At 33.0% G+C, this 15,018-nt stretch overlaps 2 protein-coding genes across 2 annotated transcripts; one reads left to right on the plus strand and one right to left on the minus strand.

Moving 5' to 3' along the window:
• The first annotated feature begins 1,168 nt into the window (after positions 1 to 1,168).
• On the plus strand, positions 1,169 to 4,712 carry LOC107617944 (uncharacterized). The gene is made up of 6 exons (XM_016319839.3): positions 1,169 to 1,632; positions 1,757 to 2,034; positions 2,313 to 2,507; positions 2,894 to 3,496; positions 3,581 to 3,710; positions 3,858 to 4,712. The coding sequence occupies exons 1-6, from the start codon at positions 1,479 to 1,481 to the stop codon at positions 4,247 to 4,249; spliced, it is 1,752 nt and encodes a 583-aa protein (XP_016175325.1). The 5' UTR covers positions 1,169 to 1,478; the 3' UTR covers positions 4,250 to 4,712.
• Positions 4,713 to 10,259: 5,547 nt separating this feature from the next.
• Positions 10,260 to 14,613, minus strand: LOC107618478 (lactate/malate dehydrogenase family protein). The gene is made up of 14 exons (XM_016320567.3): positions 14,158 to 14,613; positions 13,945 to 14,035; positions 13,338 to 13,424; positions 12,596 to 12,680; positions 12,184 to 12,365; positions 12,026 to 12,096; positions 11,855 to 11,945; positions 11,672 to 11,746; positions 11,486 to 11,587; positions 11,268 to 11,390; positions 11,096 to 11,164; positions 10,947 to 11,015; positions 10,781 to 10,834; positions 10,260 to 10,602 (listed from the first exon to the last, which is right to left on the minus strand). Exons 1-14 carry the CDS (start codon positions 14,316 to 14,318, stop codon positions 10,549 to 10,551), a joined length of 1,314 nt encoding a protein of 437 aa, XP_016176053.1. The 5' UTR covers positions 14,319 to 14,613; the 3' UTR covers positions 10,260 to 10,548.
• Positions 14,614 to 15,018: the final 405 nt, after the last annotated feature.

Below are 15,018 nucleotides of genomic sequence, written 5' to 3' on the forward strand. Positions count from 1 at the left end.
TCAATCTAAACCAGTTCATTATGAAAGCTTTTTCAAAAGGCTCAAAAATTCATTTATTCTTAAATCGAAACCTTTCAATTTGAATCCCTTTTTGATAAGATAAATTTGCAAACCAAAATCTCAAGTTATTAAAATCACACAACCCACCTTCCTTTTTAAATCGTCTCATTTGATAAAAAATTCAAATCCTAATTTCAAAACCAAATTAGTTAAACCAAAGCTCCAAACCAGATTTAAAAATCACTCTAGATCTTAAAACAGCAAAAATTATAGTTAAAAACTGCAAGGACGTTAGTCGGTATTTCCGTTGCCACTAGTGCTGAACCGCACCCATCGCCCACACAGGGAACCGCCAAAACTTGTAGTCATTCCTGGTAACCGTTCTGGCACGCCAACTCGGATCGTTCGTCATCACAAGTTCGAAATCCTCGGTTGCCGCCGCTAGAATCCTCCTTTCCCCATGGTTTACTTCCAACAAAACTCTAAACTCTTGAAATTCTAGCGACAACTTTACAAAGATAGAACCAAACTAACCTCAGGTCTAGGCAATATAAGACTCAAAGCATACGCTTAACTCTCGTCGGAGGATCCGACCTTGTCGCCTCACGTGCTTCCAAAAAGTAAGCACACGGCCTGGTTGCTGACTCTTACCCACACCTCAGTTCCTCCCTCTACCGCAGTCCTTAGCAAGGTGCCCTGGTAATCCGCAAGTGTAGCATCGACCATTTCCCTTTGCCATGTGGAACTGAGCATTATTGTTCTTTCTGAAATCCCCTTAACCTCGCAGATGTTGAGGAGTGTGTTCATTTCTTTTAAAATTCTGTCTCTTTGGTCTAAGATGATCGTCACGCTCTCTACTAGTATTTTCTCCAGAAGTCTCATTTGACGAGGCTATCATTTTTGCGTATTCTTCAACCACTCTTGCCTTGTTCATCAAATCAAAAAAAATACGAATGTCATTTTTTTTATATATACACTCATCAATATATAAAAGAGTATATATATATATTATTTTAATTATATTAAAATAATAATATTAGTGAATATTAATATTAAAATTTTTTATTTATTTTACAACAAAATTTACATATTTAAAATTTAGAGGATCAAAATTATTAAAATTTATGTTAACCAAGTATTTTTTATTATCTGATTTTTATGTTTTATTGTTTGTTTTGCCATATTTATCCGTCTTGAATATAACAGCTTGATTATTTAGGAAGTGTTAGCTGACAAAAGTATTATTTAGTATCTATGTAAGTATTAAAGTAGTAAAGTGCTAGAACCTTCTTTCTCCTCTAACATGGGGTGGGAACTTTGAACTTTCTATATCACCAAAAACGACTCAAAACGGGTCTCGTTTTGAACCTTGAACCCTAAATCCCCAATTCAAACCACTCTCTCTGATACTCGCAAAGCTCGCTCTTTTAGCTGATTAACCTGCTGTTCAATCGTCATCGTGATCGTCATAATCATACATGAGTCGAATACTCGGTCCCGGTTTCCGCTTCCACCCTACGGACGACGAACTAGTTCAATACTATCTCCGCCGGAAGGTCATCGGAAAACTCAACCACCACGACCACATCGGCGTCATCAATATCTACGACTATGAGCCATGGCAACTCCCCGGTTAGCTTTCTCTCAATAGCTGAATTTCGACCCTAATTTGTTTTTGGTGTCGTGTATCTTAGGGTTTCATAGTGAAATTAGAATTTTATGGTGGTGGTTGTTGTTGTTGTATGTGGTTTTTTAGAATTGTCGAAGCTGAATACTAGAGATTTGGAATGGTATTTCTTCACGGTTCTGGACAAGAAGTACGAGAAGGGGGAGAAGACAAAACGCGCCACCGTCAACGGTTACTGGAAGACCACCGGCAAGGATCGTGGAATCAAGTATGGCGATCGCCAAGTAGGCATGAAGAAGACCCTCGTTTACCATGAAGGAAGGGCCCCGACTGGCAAAAGATCAAATTGGGTTATGCACGAGTACCGGATGGTCGATGAGCAATTGGCGGAAGTCGGATATCAGCTGGTATATATATGTATATGAATTTGCACACGGATATATTTTTTATTTTGAAATCTTTCTAAATTCGTTCGCATTTTTAATTAAATATCTGGCGCTTCGAAAGTTTGGAAAGTTTATAATTCAATATAGCTGGATACAATGCTGGAAATGGAGGGAGGGTTTATTATTATTATTATTATTTTTTGGGTTTTTTTTTTTTTTTGGGGGGGGGGGGGGGTTTGCAGAGTCAAGGTTTGTTTGTTTGATTGGTTTATTTGTGTTTTTGGTGGTGGTGGGCGAAGGACGCTTTTGTGCTGTGTAGAATTTTTGAGAAGAGCGGGATGGGCCCTAAGAATGGAGAGAAGTATGGTGCTCCCTTTAGAGAGGAGGACTGGGTGGAGGATGGCGACCTGCTTGAACCGATTGCTGATGAACCTGTGGTTGAGCTGTCTGTTGACCAGAGTGATGCTTTCCTTGAAACTGATGACCTTGAGAAGGTTCGTATACTATCTTCGAGTCACTGATGATAGATTTCATAATAGTCATATTTCATTAATGCAGATGTGTGCCCCTTAACATTCACGAGGATTTGTGTGGCCATATGTTTCCACATTGTTATGTTAATTGTCTTGTTTTTGTCTCAGTCAAATCATTGATTTGTATGGTCAATACAGATTAGGCTGATTTCAAAGATTGATTTTGCGATTCGTACCCCTTTCTGATTCTGTCCTGTTTCTGTATCACTGGGATGATGAATCAAATTTATTCATGCGATTTGTATCGCGAATTGTCTGATACTGTCAACCTTGGTCAATGGTAGATATCCTCTTTTTCAGCTTTAGTTTATGTGCTAAGTTGATGATTTGAAATATTGCCTTAACAGAAACTTGGTACGCATGTGGTTGATGGAAGTGCTGATTTACCACCAAACCCTCCCAACTACTTTTATGGGGAGTGTAGTCACTATCCTCAGCATCAAGAAGAATTTGTTGAAGTTCCGAAACCTTTGGAAGGTACTGAAGGCCGGAATTTCGATGTAACTGGGCCATATGCTGAGGATACCTGTTTAGAAAATCATGAAATGAACCATAATGGGAATTCTTCAGGATTCATTTATGGTGATGTTAATTCAGATGAAATCATGGATTCCATTGTTGATCCTCTGATTGGTGCTGAATTATTCCTGGAAACAGATGATCTTCTGAACCCAATCGAGGGAAATTCCTCTGGGGCAGATCCTTATACAGTTGAGGGAAATCACCCCAGGGCCGATCCCTACGCAGCTGAGGGAAATCCCCCTGGGCCAGATCCCTACACAGCTGAGGGAAATTATCCTGGGACAGATCCTTATGCTGTGGATATGTTAGATGAGTATCTTGCACTTCCAGATGATGATATTCTGAGGTATATATCCTTTGATGATTCTCCTCCATCAATGGAGGGTGAAAACCCTATTCTAGAGCAGATACCACCTCTTATACAGCAGGTTAGATCTAACTACAGTAGCTTATTTACCTGCCACACTAATTACGACTTTATCTTCCTATTAAACATCTTTGTTCATTGACAGAATGTGGAGGAAGAGGCCAAGGATGTTTCAGAGGAGAAACAACAAAAGGTGGAGGGAGAAGCCACAAATATTTTCAAGACAAACAAACATGACCTTGAAGCAAATTCTAGCCGTGGAGGATCTGCTTCAGGTGAGACTATTTCATTTGGCATCCTAATTTCTCCAGAATCTCACATATACCATGCAAAGCTTGTGTTCTAGTGGATCTAAGTAGCTTGTGAACTTGCATCCTATATTTGTACTGAGATGAGGAAACTCTTTGTTCACTGCCTGGCAGATGATGCAAATCCAATTGCAAAACGCTTCAAGAAATGGTTGGAAGACATCCCAGCTGCTCCCGCATTTGCTGCAGAGCTTCCATCCAAGAAGGATGCACTCCAGCTTCATTCTGCACCTCAGTCTTCAAATACTACTCATGTAACTGCAGGAATGGTCAGCATTACAAACATTACTGGAAGAGGCAATGACATGAATCCGATGGTGGCAAAGATTGGAGGAGGGTTCAACCATCCCATTATCTCTGCTGTTGTTTTGATACCTGTTTCTGGCTTACTTTGTGGCAAGACTCTGTTTGTGCTGACATATGGATGGGCTTTTCTGGTGACATTTTCATTTCTGTTTGCCACCGTGACTTGCAAAATTGGAACCTTCATGTATTCTGGAAAATGAGAGTTATGAGGTCTGCTGTGAGACAATGGGGTGCGGTTGGTTATCAATTGGTAGTGATGGTACTAATTGTGTGACTCAAAGATACTACTCTATTTGAAAGTTGCACAACGAATACCCATAACCGCCTGCTGATATCCAACCACCGCCCATTGGCTCCTTGTACACAAACCCCATCCAAATATATTTATCTATCAAGTGGGAACGTAACATGACTTGATTGGAGGTGTTCATTAGTAAAGCTAAAGATATATAGTCTTTTTGTCATAGATAGTCTTTTGTCTTGGTCTCTTAGATGGACTTCATCTGAAAGGTTATAGGGGTGGCTGTCCATAATAAATTGGAAGATAGTTGGACGCTTAGAGTTGGGGCATCTCGCTACCAACATGTTGGTTAATCATTCATTGGAATATCTTGTATTAGTGGGATTTTCATACCAGAATGAATGAATTTATGTTTCATAGAATTGATGGCGTGCTTATTCAGCTGTTTCATGATACTTACATTTTGTAGATAAATTTTGTCCCAAGTGTGAAGTAGTCTTCGTCGGGCAAATATCTTTTTATCAAGGCATAACATTTGATGATTTCAAAATTGGGTTCAATTTGATCTAGAAAAACTGACATCAATTTATTTAGAGGTATTTCTGGTTAAAAATTAGTCATTTTTTTAAATAAATCATATTTTAAATGTGAAATCAAATTATTCCCGTTGAATACGCACTTAAAAAAGAGAAAGAGGGGGGGGGGGTGAAGGCTTGTTTTAATAAATTTAAAATTAAAACATTTAATTAAACCAATTACTAACGTATATTACATAAAAGTTTCATAACTTATATTAGTCCCAAAATAATTTTATTTATATTTTTATATAAATCGAATTGATTGAATTTGATTTATATGTTCTAATATTACATGTATGTTTTCATTTATATTTTTATATAAATCGAATTGATTGAATTTGATTTATATATTCTAATACTAAATCGAATCAATATGATTCTTAAAAATGAAATTTAGAATGTAGTAAATCGATGTACTTAAAAATGAAATTTAGAATGTAATAAATCAATAGTAAATCGAATCAATTTTATTTGATTTACTAGATATGTTATATCAATATAAAATCAATCTAGTTAATTCGATTTACTATTTGGATAGTTTATTGACATTTACAAGTTAATTGTTTATTCTATATTAACTTTAAAACATAAGTGTCAATAAAAAAAATACTTTTATTTGAATTCAAATAAAATATAAAAAAATTAAAACGAATAATAATAGAAATTCAAAATTTATGTTTTGGTTCAAATTTTAGAAAATCTACATTTTTACAAACTTACAAATTTAAAATGGAACAATAAACGATTTTTAAAAATTCGTTAAAAATTATCCTTTGACTCATCAACATTTAAGGAATCATTACCAGGATTTTTGATGTTGAAAAAATTAATATAAAATATAGCCCTCCAAAGTAGCATAAAAGTTAAAACTTAGATTTTTCAGAGTTAGAAATAACAGATAGTATACAATATAAAAAGATTAACTATATTTATATAATATATAATTTGAAAAATAATTAAAATACTATATCAATTAAATTATCATTTAATTTGTGAAATTAAGTATAAAACTTATACTTTTTTGACGTTATGCTTTGAAAAATTCAGGTTTGAGTTAGAAGTAATGTCATCAATATAGTTATACTAAAATGTTATATTAATATAGTTATACAATATAAAATGTTATATTTAGTATAATATAGTTGATCTTTTTATATTGTATAACTATCTGTTATTGTTATTTATGATTCTGAAAAATCTAAGTTTTAACTCCTATGCCACCTTAGAGAGCTATACTTTATATTAAATTTTTCAACATTAAAAGTCCCGGTAATGATTCCTTAGATATTGATGAGTCAAAGGATGATTTTTAAGGAATTTTTAGAAATTGTTTATTGTTCCATTTTGAATTTGTAAGTTTATAAAAATGTAGATTTTCTAGAATTTGAACTAAAACACAAAATTTGAATTTCTATTCTTATTCGTTTTGATTTTTTTAATATTTTATTTGAATCCAAATAGGGATATTTTCTTAGGATTAATCTCTACATACAAGTGTTTTGCATTTACAAGCTTTACAAGTCTGAACGAAACCCACCCATTAAACGCGCTGCTTGTTACGTGCCTTTTTAACAGAATTTTAAATCAATTCAAATCAATTAACACACAAATATATAACTTCCATTTTTCAAAAGATTTCGTTTCTTTTTTTTCGAGTTTCTTGCCAAATTTATTGGATCTCTTTCATGCGTTCTCTCTTTGCTTCGTTTTTTTTTATTTTCATGGTTTATGAAATCAAGCTTTGAAATCGTTTTGAAGATAATGGAACTTCAGAAATACACCCAAACGATTACATAAATACACCCAAACGGTTACAAAAATACCCCCAAAGGATTACAGAAATACACCCAAAGGATCTAAGAAATACACCCAAAATAGGGGGAGACAGTATATTTCTTCTTGAAATCTTTTAATGTTCTGCTGGTTAAGGATGAGACACATGGCAGAGACAATCTAGAAGAAAAACTTAGAAGAACAGTAAAACAGTACCTTGAATAATGTTTTGTACTTTTTCTTCTTGATTTCTTCTAATCTTCGCGAGGAGTTGGAACGTTTCTGCAGAATCGTAGTAGTTTGTTTTGAATGTCCCTTGAATATTGATGGTTTGTGTTTTGATTGATGAAGAAGAGGAAGAGTGAACGTGTTGTGGAAGGGGCGCGTGTTTTTTTCTTGATGGTTTGCGTTTTGATTGAGGAAGAAGACGAAGAGTGAACGTGTTGTTGAAGGAGCGCGTATTTTTTTCTTGGACTTGGAGCAACTTGTATAACTTATAAGCCAAAAAGACTTGTATGTGTAGCATGCCTCATTTTCTTATTGACATTTATGTTTTAAAGTTAATATAGAATAAACAATTAATTTGTAAATGTCAATGATCTGTACAAGTAATAAATCGAATTAACTAGATTCGATTTACTATATATACTGCTGAAGTACTATTGATTTACTACGTTCCAAATTTCATTCCTAGATAAATCGAATCTATTAACATCAATTTACATGAGACCTTACTAATTTAAATCATATTAATTCGATTTATATAGAAATATAAATGGAGGTATACATATAACTTTATTCGTTATAGAATTTTTGTGTAATATAAGTTGGTACTTAGTTTAATTAAGGGTTCTACCTACTAAATACACAGAAAATATCAATTGTCTTAACGAAACAATGTTGTTTTTAGTTATGATAATGTATCCAAAAGGAAATACAGTTTTTAAGAAAACAATTTATTACAGCTCGCCTCATAGTTGACCAACAATTCAACATGAGAACAAAAATTAAGAAATTAAAGTTTAGAGACAAAACAATAATGATGGAAGTAAAAGAAAGGGTTAACTATCAAAAATGCCTCTGAATTAGTCAAACGCTGATAAAAATGTGACTGAATTTTATTATCGATAAAAATGTCTTTAAATAATTTTAAAATGTAATAAAAATATTCAACAGTAAATATGTATTTTCAAAAAATACTTTAAAAATTGAATTTTGATGCAATTTTTTGCAAGTATAATTAGAAAAATAAGATATTATTATTCTTAAAATTTGGTAATTATTTGCTGAATATATATTTTTTGTGATTTTTTAAAAGTATTATTGATTGTTAACAAAAAAATTACAAAAAAATGATATACTTAACAAAAAATCACCAAATTTTAAGGATAATATCTCATTTTTCTAATCATGCTTGCAAAAAATAGTATCAAAATTCAATCTCTAATATATTTTTTGAAAAATACATATTTAATGTTAGATAATCTTGCAAAAAAAAAAAACTAACATTAAATATGTATTTCTCAAAAAAAGTACATTAGAGATTGAATTTTGATGCGATTTTTTGCAAGCATGATTAGAAAAATGAGATATTATTATTCTTAAAATTTAGTGATTTTTTTGTTAAGTATATATTTTTGAGTAAAACTCCTCCCCGGTCCCTAACCATTTACGAAATTGACCTGGCGCCCCCTCACCATTAGAAATTAACAACGCGGTCCTTAATCATTCTCTCCGTGTGACTAAAAGGACCCTCTTACCGGTATTTCCGGTTATTTTTTACCTGAAAACCGACAAGAGGGTCCTTTCGGTCACACGAGAGAATGGATAAGGATCGTGTTGTTATTTTCTAATGGTCAAGGGGCGCCAGGTCCTTTTCTAGATGGTTAGGGACTAAATATTTTAATAGTAGGGTTACACGTAGAGACTAAATATTCTTTTTAGATTTTTAAAAGTAATATATGTTTCATTCAAATGTTCGTGATATGACGAATTAATTTTAATTTAATTTTACGTATTTTAATTTTGTTTATTTAGTTACTAATTTAAATTTTATGTCAGAGAATTTAGAGTTTTCTTTATTTAACCTAAAGTTGAGTGAGTTTCTTCGATTTAATTTCCAAACGAACAAATTAGATTGAGGTATTTCTTTCTTGTTGCATCAAGAAATTGAATAAAAGATCAACTGATTCTCTTTGTATTCAATTACTTGATGCAATAAGAAAGAAATACCTCAATATAATTTGTTCACTGGTTTGGAAATTAAATCGAAGAAACTCACTCAACTTTAGGTTAAATAAAGAAAACTCTAAATCCTCTCACATAAAATTCAAATTAGTAACTAAATAAACAAAATTAAAATATGTGAAATTAAATTAAAATTAATTCTTCATATCACGAATATTTGGATGAAACAAATATCACTTCTAAAAATCTAAAAAGAATATTTAGTCTCTACGTGTAACCCTACTATTAAAATTATGGTTGATGAATTTAATTTCACTAATAAAAAAAGCAGTTTAATTTTTCTAGAAAAAAGGTGTATGAAATAATAATCTTGAGCTAACTTTTTTGTTTAGGTTCAACAATATAGAACATACATGTCATTCTTCAAACCCTAAATCCAAGACATAATAATGCTTAATTAACCCAAATAATTATCACTTTTGTGTTAAGTATCGTTGTTAATGATTTCGTGCTATCTATTAAGTTTGACGTTATTTGTTCTCCGTTCACATGTAAAATATGGCAGAATGCATTAGATGTAAAACTTAAAACAATGTTTTTTTTTAATTTATTTTCCAATTTTAAGTAAAATCCCTCCCCGGCCCCCTCACTATTAAAAAATAACAACACGGTCATTATCTATTATCTCTGTATGACCGAAAGGACCCTCTTAACCGGAAGTACCGGTAAGAGGGTCCTTTTGGTCACACAAAGAGAATGGTTAAGGACCGCGTTGTTAATTTCCAATGGTAAGGGGGCGCCAGGTCAATTTCGTAAATGGTTAGGGACCGGAGAGGGGTTTTACTCTATATTTTTTTGTGATTTTTTTAAAAGTATTATTGGTTGTTAACAAAAAAAATAATAAAAAAATATATACTTAATGAAAAATCACCAAATTTTAAAGATAATAATATCTCAATTTTATAATCATGCTTGCAAAAAATTGTATTAAAATATAATCTCTAATGCATTTTTTGAAAATATATATTTATTGTTGCGTATTTTTGTTGTGTTTTTAAATTATTTAAAGGCATTTTTGTCGATAGTAAAATTCGAATGCATTTTTGTGCATTTTTGTTAGCGTTTGAATAATTTTGGGGCGTTTTTGGTGATTAACCCTAAAAGAAATATGTCTTCATTGTTCATGCTATAATTCGGTTCGCTTTGGGAAAATTATTTTTACTGATCTAATTATACATTTTATTCTGTTTGATAAAGTTATTTTATGTTGTTTCATGTTTGTATAAAAGAATTCTATATAATATAGAACAATCTTTAACTTGACAAAATTCTACTAATCACTAGCATTTTTTACAAATTATTCAATGAAAGAAAACACAAAATAATGTGGAGTGTGTCTACAAAATGCTTAATGACTAAGGAAGAGTAGTGTGTCTAAACGGGAATATATACTTATATAGTAGCATCTTGTTCATTAATTCTGCTCAACAAAGATGCATCATATAATATATAGATCTAAGTTCCACAACATCCTAATCACATTCACATTATTGAGCTTCATGGTTCTAAAATCAAATGTATGTTTTCTTTTCTTTTCAAAAACTCAATACCCTTGTACATAAAATTTGTGCGCTCTAATTCCAGAACTAGCATTATTGTACATCAATTAGTGTGAATTTATTTCAATATCTGCTGTGTAGCATACATGGGATCTGGCCTGTTACATTTCTCCTGGAAGCATTGTATCACCAGGTAGATCACAAACAGCAATTCCCTGAAAACACACACCAACCAATATCATCACAAGTCATTATAGTGATCACATGTCATAGACACGTTTTATTTGTCATCCAATGATGGAAAAGTATGTGTCGATTCGCATTGTATACGGTAAATCTTTATGGTGTATGAGATAAAATGAGTACACAAATCGTTTCTGTCGAGATGCTTACCTCGCCGGTTAGGTGAGCCACACATCTCTTCTCAGCCAATAGTTCAGCTTCAGTCTGCAAAATATAATATATTCAACTCATAAAAATCACATGCTCAATGTTCCTCCCTATGTGAGTAACAATGTAACATTTAAACTGCATTTTAACTTATCAGTTTCACACTTGCCTTGGCTATTCGATTTCGGAGGTAGTCATCAAAGATTACATCCTTGACAAGTACATAATCACCATCTCCCTAAAGAACAGAATCTTGTTAGAAGAAGAGCAAAAACAACTTGAGAAATTGAGAACGAAGAACAGATTACAAGCACTTACGTTCGATCGGCATGGCATACTAAAAACAATACCTTCAGCTATTCCGTAAGGATTTCCATCAGTATATACCTGGTATTGAAAAAGAGAAAATTTCATTTTAACTGCAAATTCCTGCATATAATTTTATGCATCATGGAGAAACAAGGAGGTCATTAAACTAATAGTAACTTACACCAGTGGAAAACCAATCACCCTTGGGAGTAGGAGTGATTAAAGCTCGTATGGCATCAACGATTGAGACAGCAGTTGATGCAGCCGACGATCTTCCCCATTTCTGAATAAGCACACCACCTCTCTGCCAAACCAAACATATCCCTATCAGCTTTAGCTTGAAGAAATTATATCTTGTGTTCTACATAGTTAACTACAAATGTTAGTTACAAATTTTACCTTTTGAACCTTTTCAGTGAACTCTTCTTCCAACCATTTACGATCCTTAATCACATCTATGACGGGCATACCATCGATTTTGGCATTTAAGAAGTCGGGGACCTGTTAACAGTTTAACATCTCATCATAAAGCAGAATTGAAGATACTCAGTTCATGCACAACATTCCAATATATCCTTCAAATACCTGAGTAGTTGAGTGGTTGCCCCAGATTGTCACGTTTGACACTTTATCATAGAAAACACCTGCCTTGAGGGCCAGCTGCGCATTTATTTGAAACAATGCAAAAATATTAATTTCCCTGCTGTAAAGCATTTTTTGAAAAAATAAAAAATAAAAAAGCCCCTAATGTTTATAACTTTTGTTTACCTGACATTTAGCTCTGTTCTCATCTAAGCGAGTTAAGGCATGGAAATTTTTTGCAGGAATGTTAGGAGCATTTTTCATGCATATTAGTGCACTGCATTGGAAAGGATGGAAATCAGTAAAATCAAGCATAATATGCAACAACAATTTTATCAACGAAACAAAGGAGCTTACTTTGTATTGCAAGGGTTTCCCACAACTATAACTTTGACATTGCGAGATGCCACAGCATTTAGTGCCCTTCCCTGTTGAATACATGATAATCTTGGTATCTTGAACTATATTTTAGCATAAAGCAATGAATAAGGCCTAGATTTTCAACCATTTTTTACCTGTTCGGCGAAAATTTGCCCATTTATGTCTAACAAGTCAGCACGCTCCATTCCGGGACCTCGAGGCTTTGCACCTATTAGCAATGCCCATTCTGCATCTTGGAACACCTCATAAGGATCAATACCAATACTCACCTCTCTCAGCAGCGGAAACAAAGAATCCTCCAGTTCCATTGCAACACCTGCATTTTGAATTGGAACATTTAGATAGAAAAGGATCTATGATATACTATGTCAACAACATTAAGGAGAATTTTGTTTCAGCTTAAAGAATTTTTAAATTTAAGAATCAATAATAACCTTCAATCGGCTAGATGTTCGGTATTTCAGAGCTACAAAGAATATGTGCTACAAACTATTCCTACTTCCAATCCATAGCAAATATCAAGTTTCCTAAACATAGGAAGTGTACCTTCAAGAGCTTGTAATGATCTTTCCGATCCCAATAGTTTCAGCGCAATAGGTTGATCTGGACCAAAAACCTCCCCAGAAGCAAGCTGAGACAATAAAAATAAAAGCTCAGATTTCAGGGTGACTAAATTGCATGAACATTAAAGGTAACTGTTCTCTCATAAAATAAAGTTTCCACGTATATGCAAAGACAAAATCCTCCATTTGGACAGTTATAACATAAACAATTCCTAGAAACAAAACTCTCACTAAATCACCAATTTAGCTTTTTCGTGCTTGATTTATTTTCTATTTTCGGTAACAACAGAGAAAGAAGAATGCGGTGTCTCTAGCTAAAAGATGATTATATGAAGATTAGAAGAACAATATTCAAACGCAAAGGATGCACACTACAAATTATGGCAGTGAATAAATTCCTTAAGTGAATGTATAAAGGAAAGATTGTGGAGTCCAAAGAGACTCCACAACAAATTCAGTACAATGAACAAGATAGAAAAACATTTATGAGGCTATGATTCTAGTTTCCAATCACTTGAAAATCCTAAGCTGAGACTACTGACATATTGTCTCTCTAGATTAGGTCGGCTACATGAATCAGATGACGCCATAATGTTCTATCATAGATCATATCTGTGTTTAACCCATTCATATATAAATAATAATTAAATTCAGATAAGACATAGATAAGTCTGGAGTTACTGTGCTTAACCGACATGGCACGAATTCAAGTCCAAGATATTCACCTTGAAAAGTAGATGATTGGAAATCATTCCAGCAGCACCTGAGACTGCAATGTTAATTAATTTCTTCCAGGATTTTGTCTCTTCTTCCTGCCAACACATGCCAAATGTTTCAAGATATATTTAATTTAGATTAATAAATTTAACTGTAAGCATATAAAAGTCATTAAACTTTCACATGGACATAGGTTTATCCTCTCCCCTCCATCAAAGTACTCATAAGAAGACATGGCCTCAATCCAGTAGTAAGGTAAGTGTTTCAATTACATTGACCCTAAATGAGTGGACAGCAACCAAGAGAAGGCACTATTATATTCTTCTCATGTACTTATCCGGTGTTGGTGATCTGTGATCTCCAATTAGATCAAGAAAATTGAAGAGTTATCCATTTGAAGTGATAAGAGGAATACTAACTAAGTTAAAATTGTGGTATCGTACATCTGCTCCAAAATTACCAAACAAGCCTAACGGCAAAACTCATAAATCATGCAATGAGCCTACTAGAAACATGCACAAAACCTACAATTCGGATTCAAGAAAAAGATGAAAAATAGAACAAACAAAGCATATGTACGGAATAAAGAAGAAATGGGAAGGGGTTACTACTCACAGCCTTCAAATCATAGGTGAGGCAGAAAACTCCATAGCAATCAGATTTAGACTTTGGCTCTTGAATTTGCACAGCTGGAGCCTGCACCTGACTGAGAATTGAAAGAAAAGAAAAGAAAAAAGAAGAAATGGAAAATTCAGTTATACCCCAAAAGAAAAAAAAACGATCAAAGCTGAACACATGAAGAAAAACAGAACGATCAAAGTTGCTTACTTTTGTGTAACAGAACAAGAAATCCTTGCATGTTGTTGGGTCCTGTGAAGAGTTGGAAAATCACAGTGTTGGTGTTTGGGGACACTCCTTGATAGAAATGAGAGCTGGGAAGAGTGAAGATGAGCCTTTGTGAAAGCTGAGTTCAACTCTGCCACAGCCATAGCAGCAGAGGCAAAGGAAGAGAAACACAAGAATCCCAGAAGAAGAACGTGTTAAAGAAATAATCTTTCTGGTTCTGGGGCACAGAAAAAGCAAGAATTTTCAAATGGGTATGTATGTGTGTGGGGAAAAGAAAGAGATAATTTTCAGTTGTTGTTGCAAAGTGGAGGGAGAAAACCAGAAAGAGAAAGACGGTTAAAAGGGGTTTAAAGGATTGATTTGAAATACAAATATAAGGCTAAGGGAATGACACATGTCTAGCATCTCACTGTAAACACTATCCACAACAACAAACCCATTTGGATTAAGGAGACCACTCAAATAAAGACGTCTAAAACGTCTTTTTTTAAAGATGTTTTCATGTTGTGTTTTAATTGGTTTCTGTATAATTTATTCGGTGTTCCTCATCACATATTATTAAATTCCTCAAAAGATTTTCTTTCCAAAAACAATAAAAAATATTTAATTTGAACTAAAACAAAAAAGATAATAGATTAACTATTAGATTTTTTTTAAAAAATTATTTACATAAAAAAAATATATCACATTCATCAAAATATATATATATATATATATATATATATATATATATATATAAAACAAGCTCAAGCCTTTTAAAATTTTTATAAATTAAAAAATAATTAATTTATATTCGCACAATATATAAAATAATTATTATATTATTATTATATTATAGATTAA

The sequence above is a fragment of the Arachis ipaensis genome, chromosome B9 (genome assembly GCF_059453495.1).
Source record: "Arachis ipaensis isolate K30076 ecotype BB chromosome B9, ASM5945349v1, whole genome shotgun sequence".
Taxonomy (NCBI): domain Eukaryota; kingdom Viridiplantae; phylum Streptophyta; class Magnoliopsida; order Fabales; family Fabaceae; genus Arachis; species Arachis ipaensis.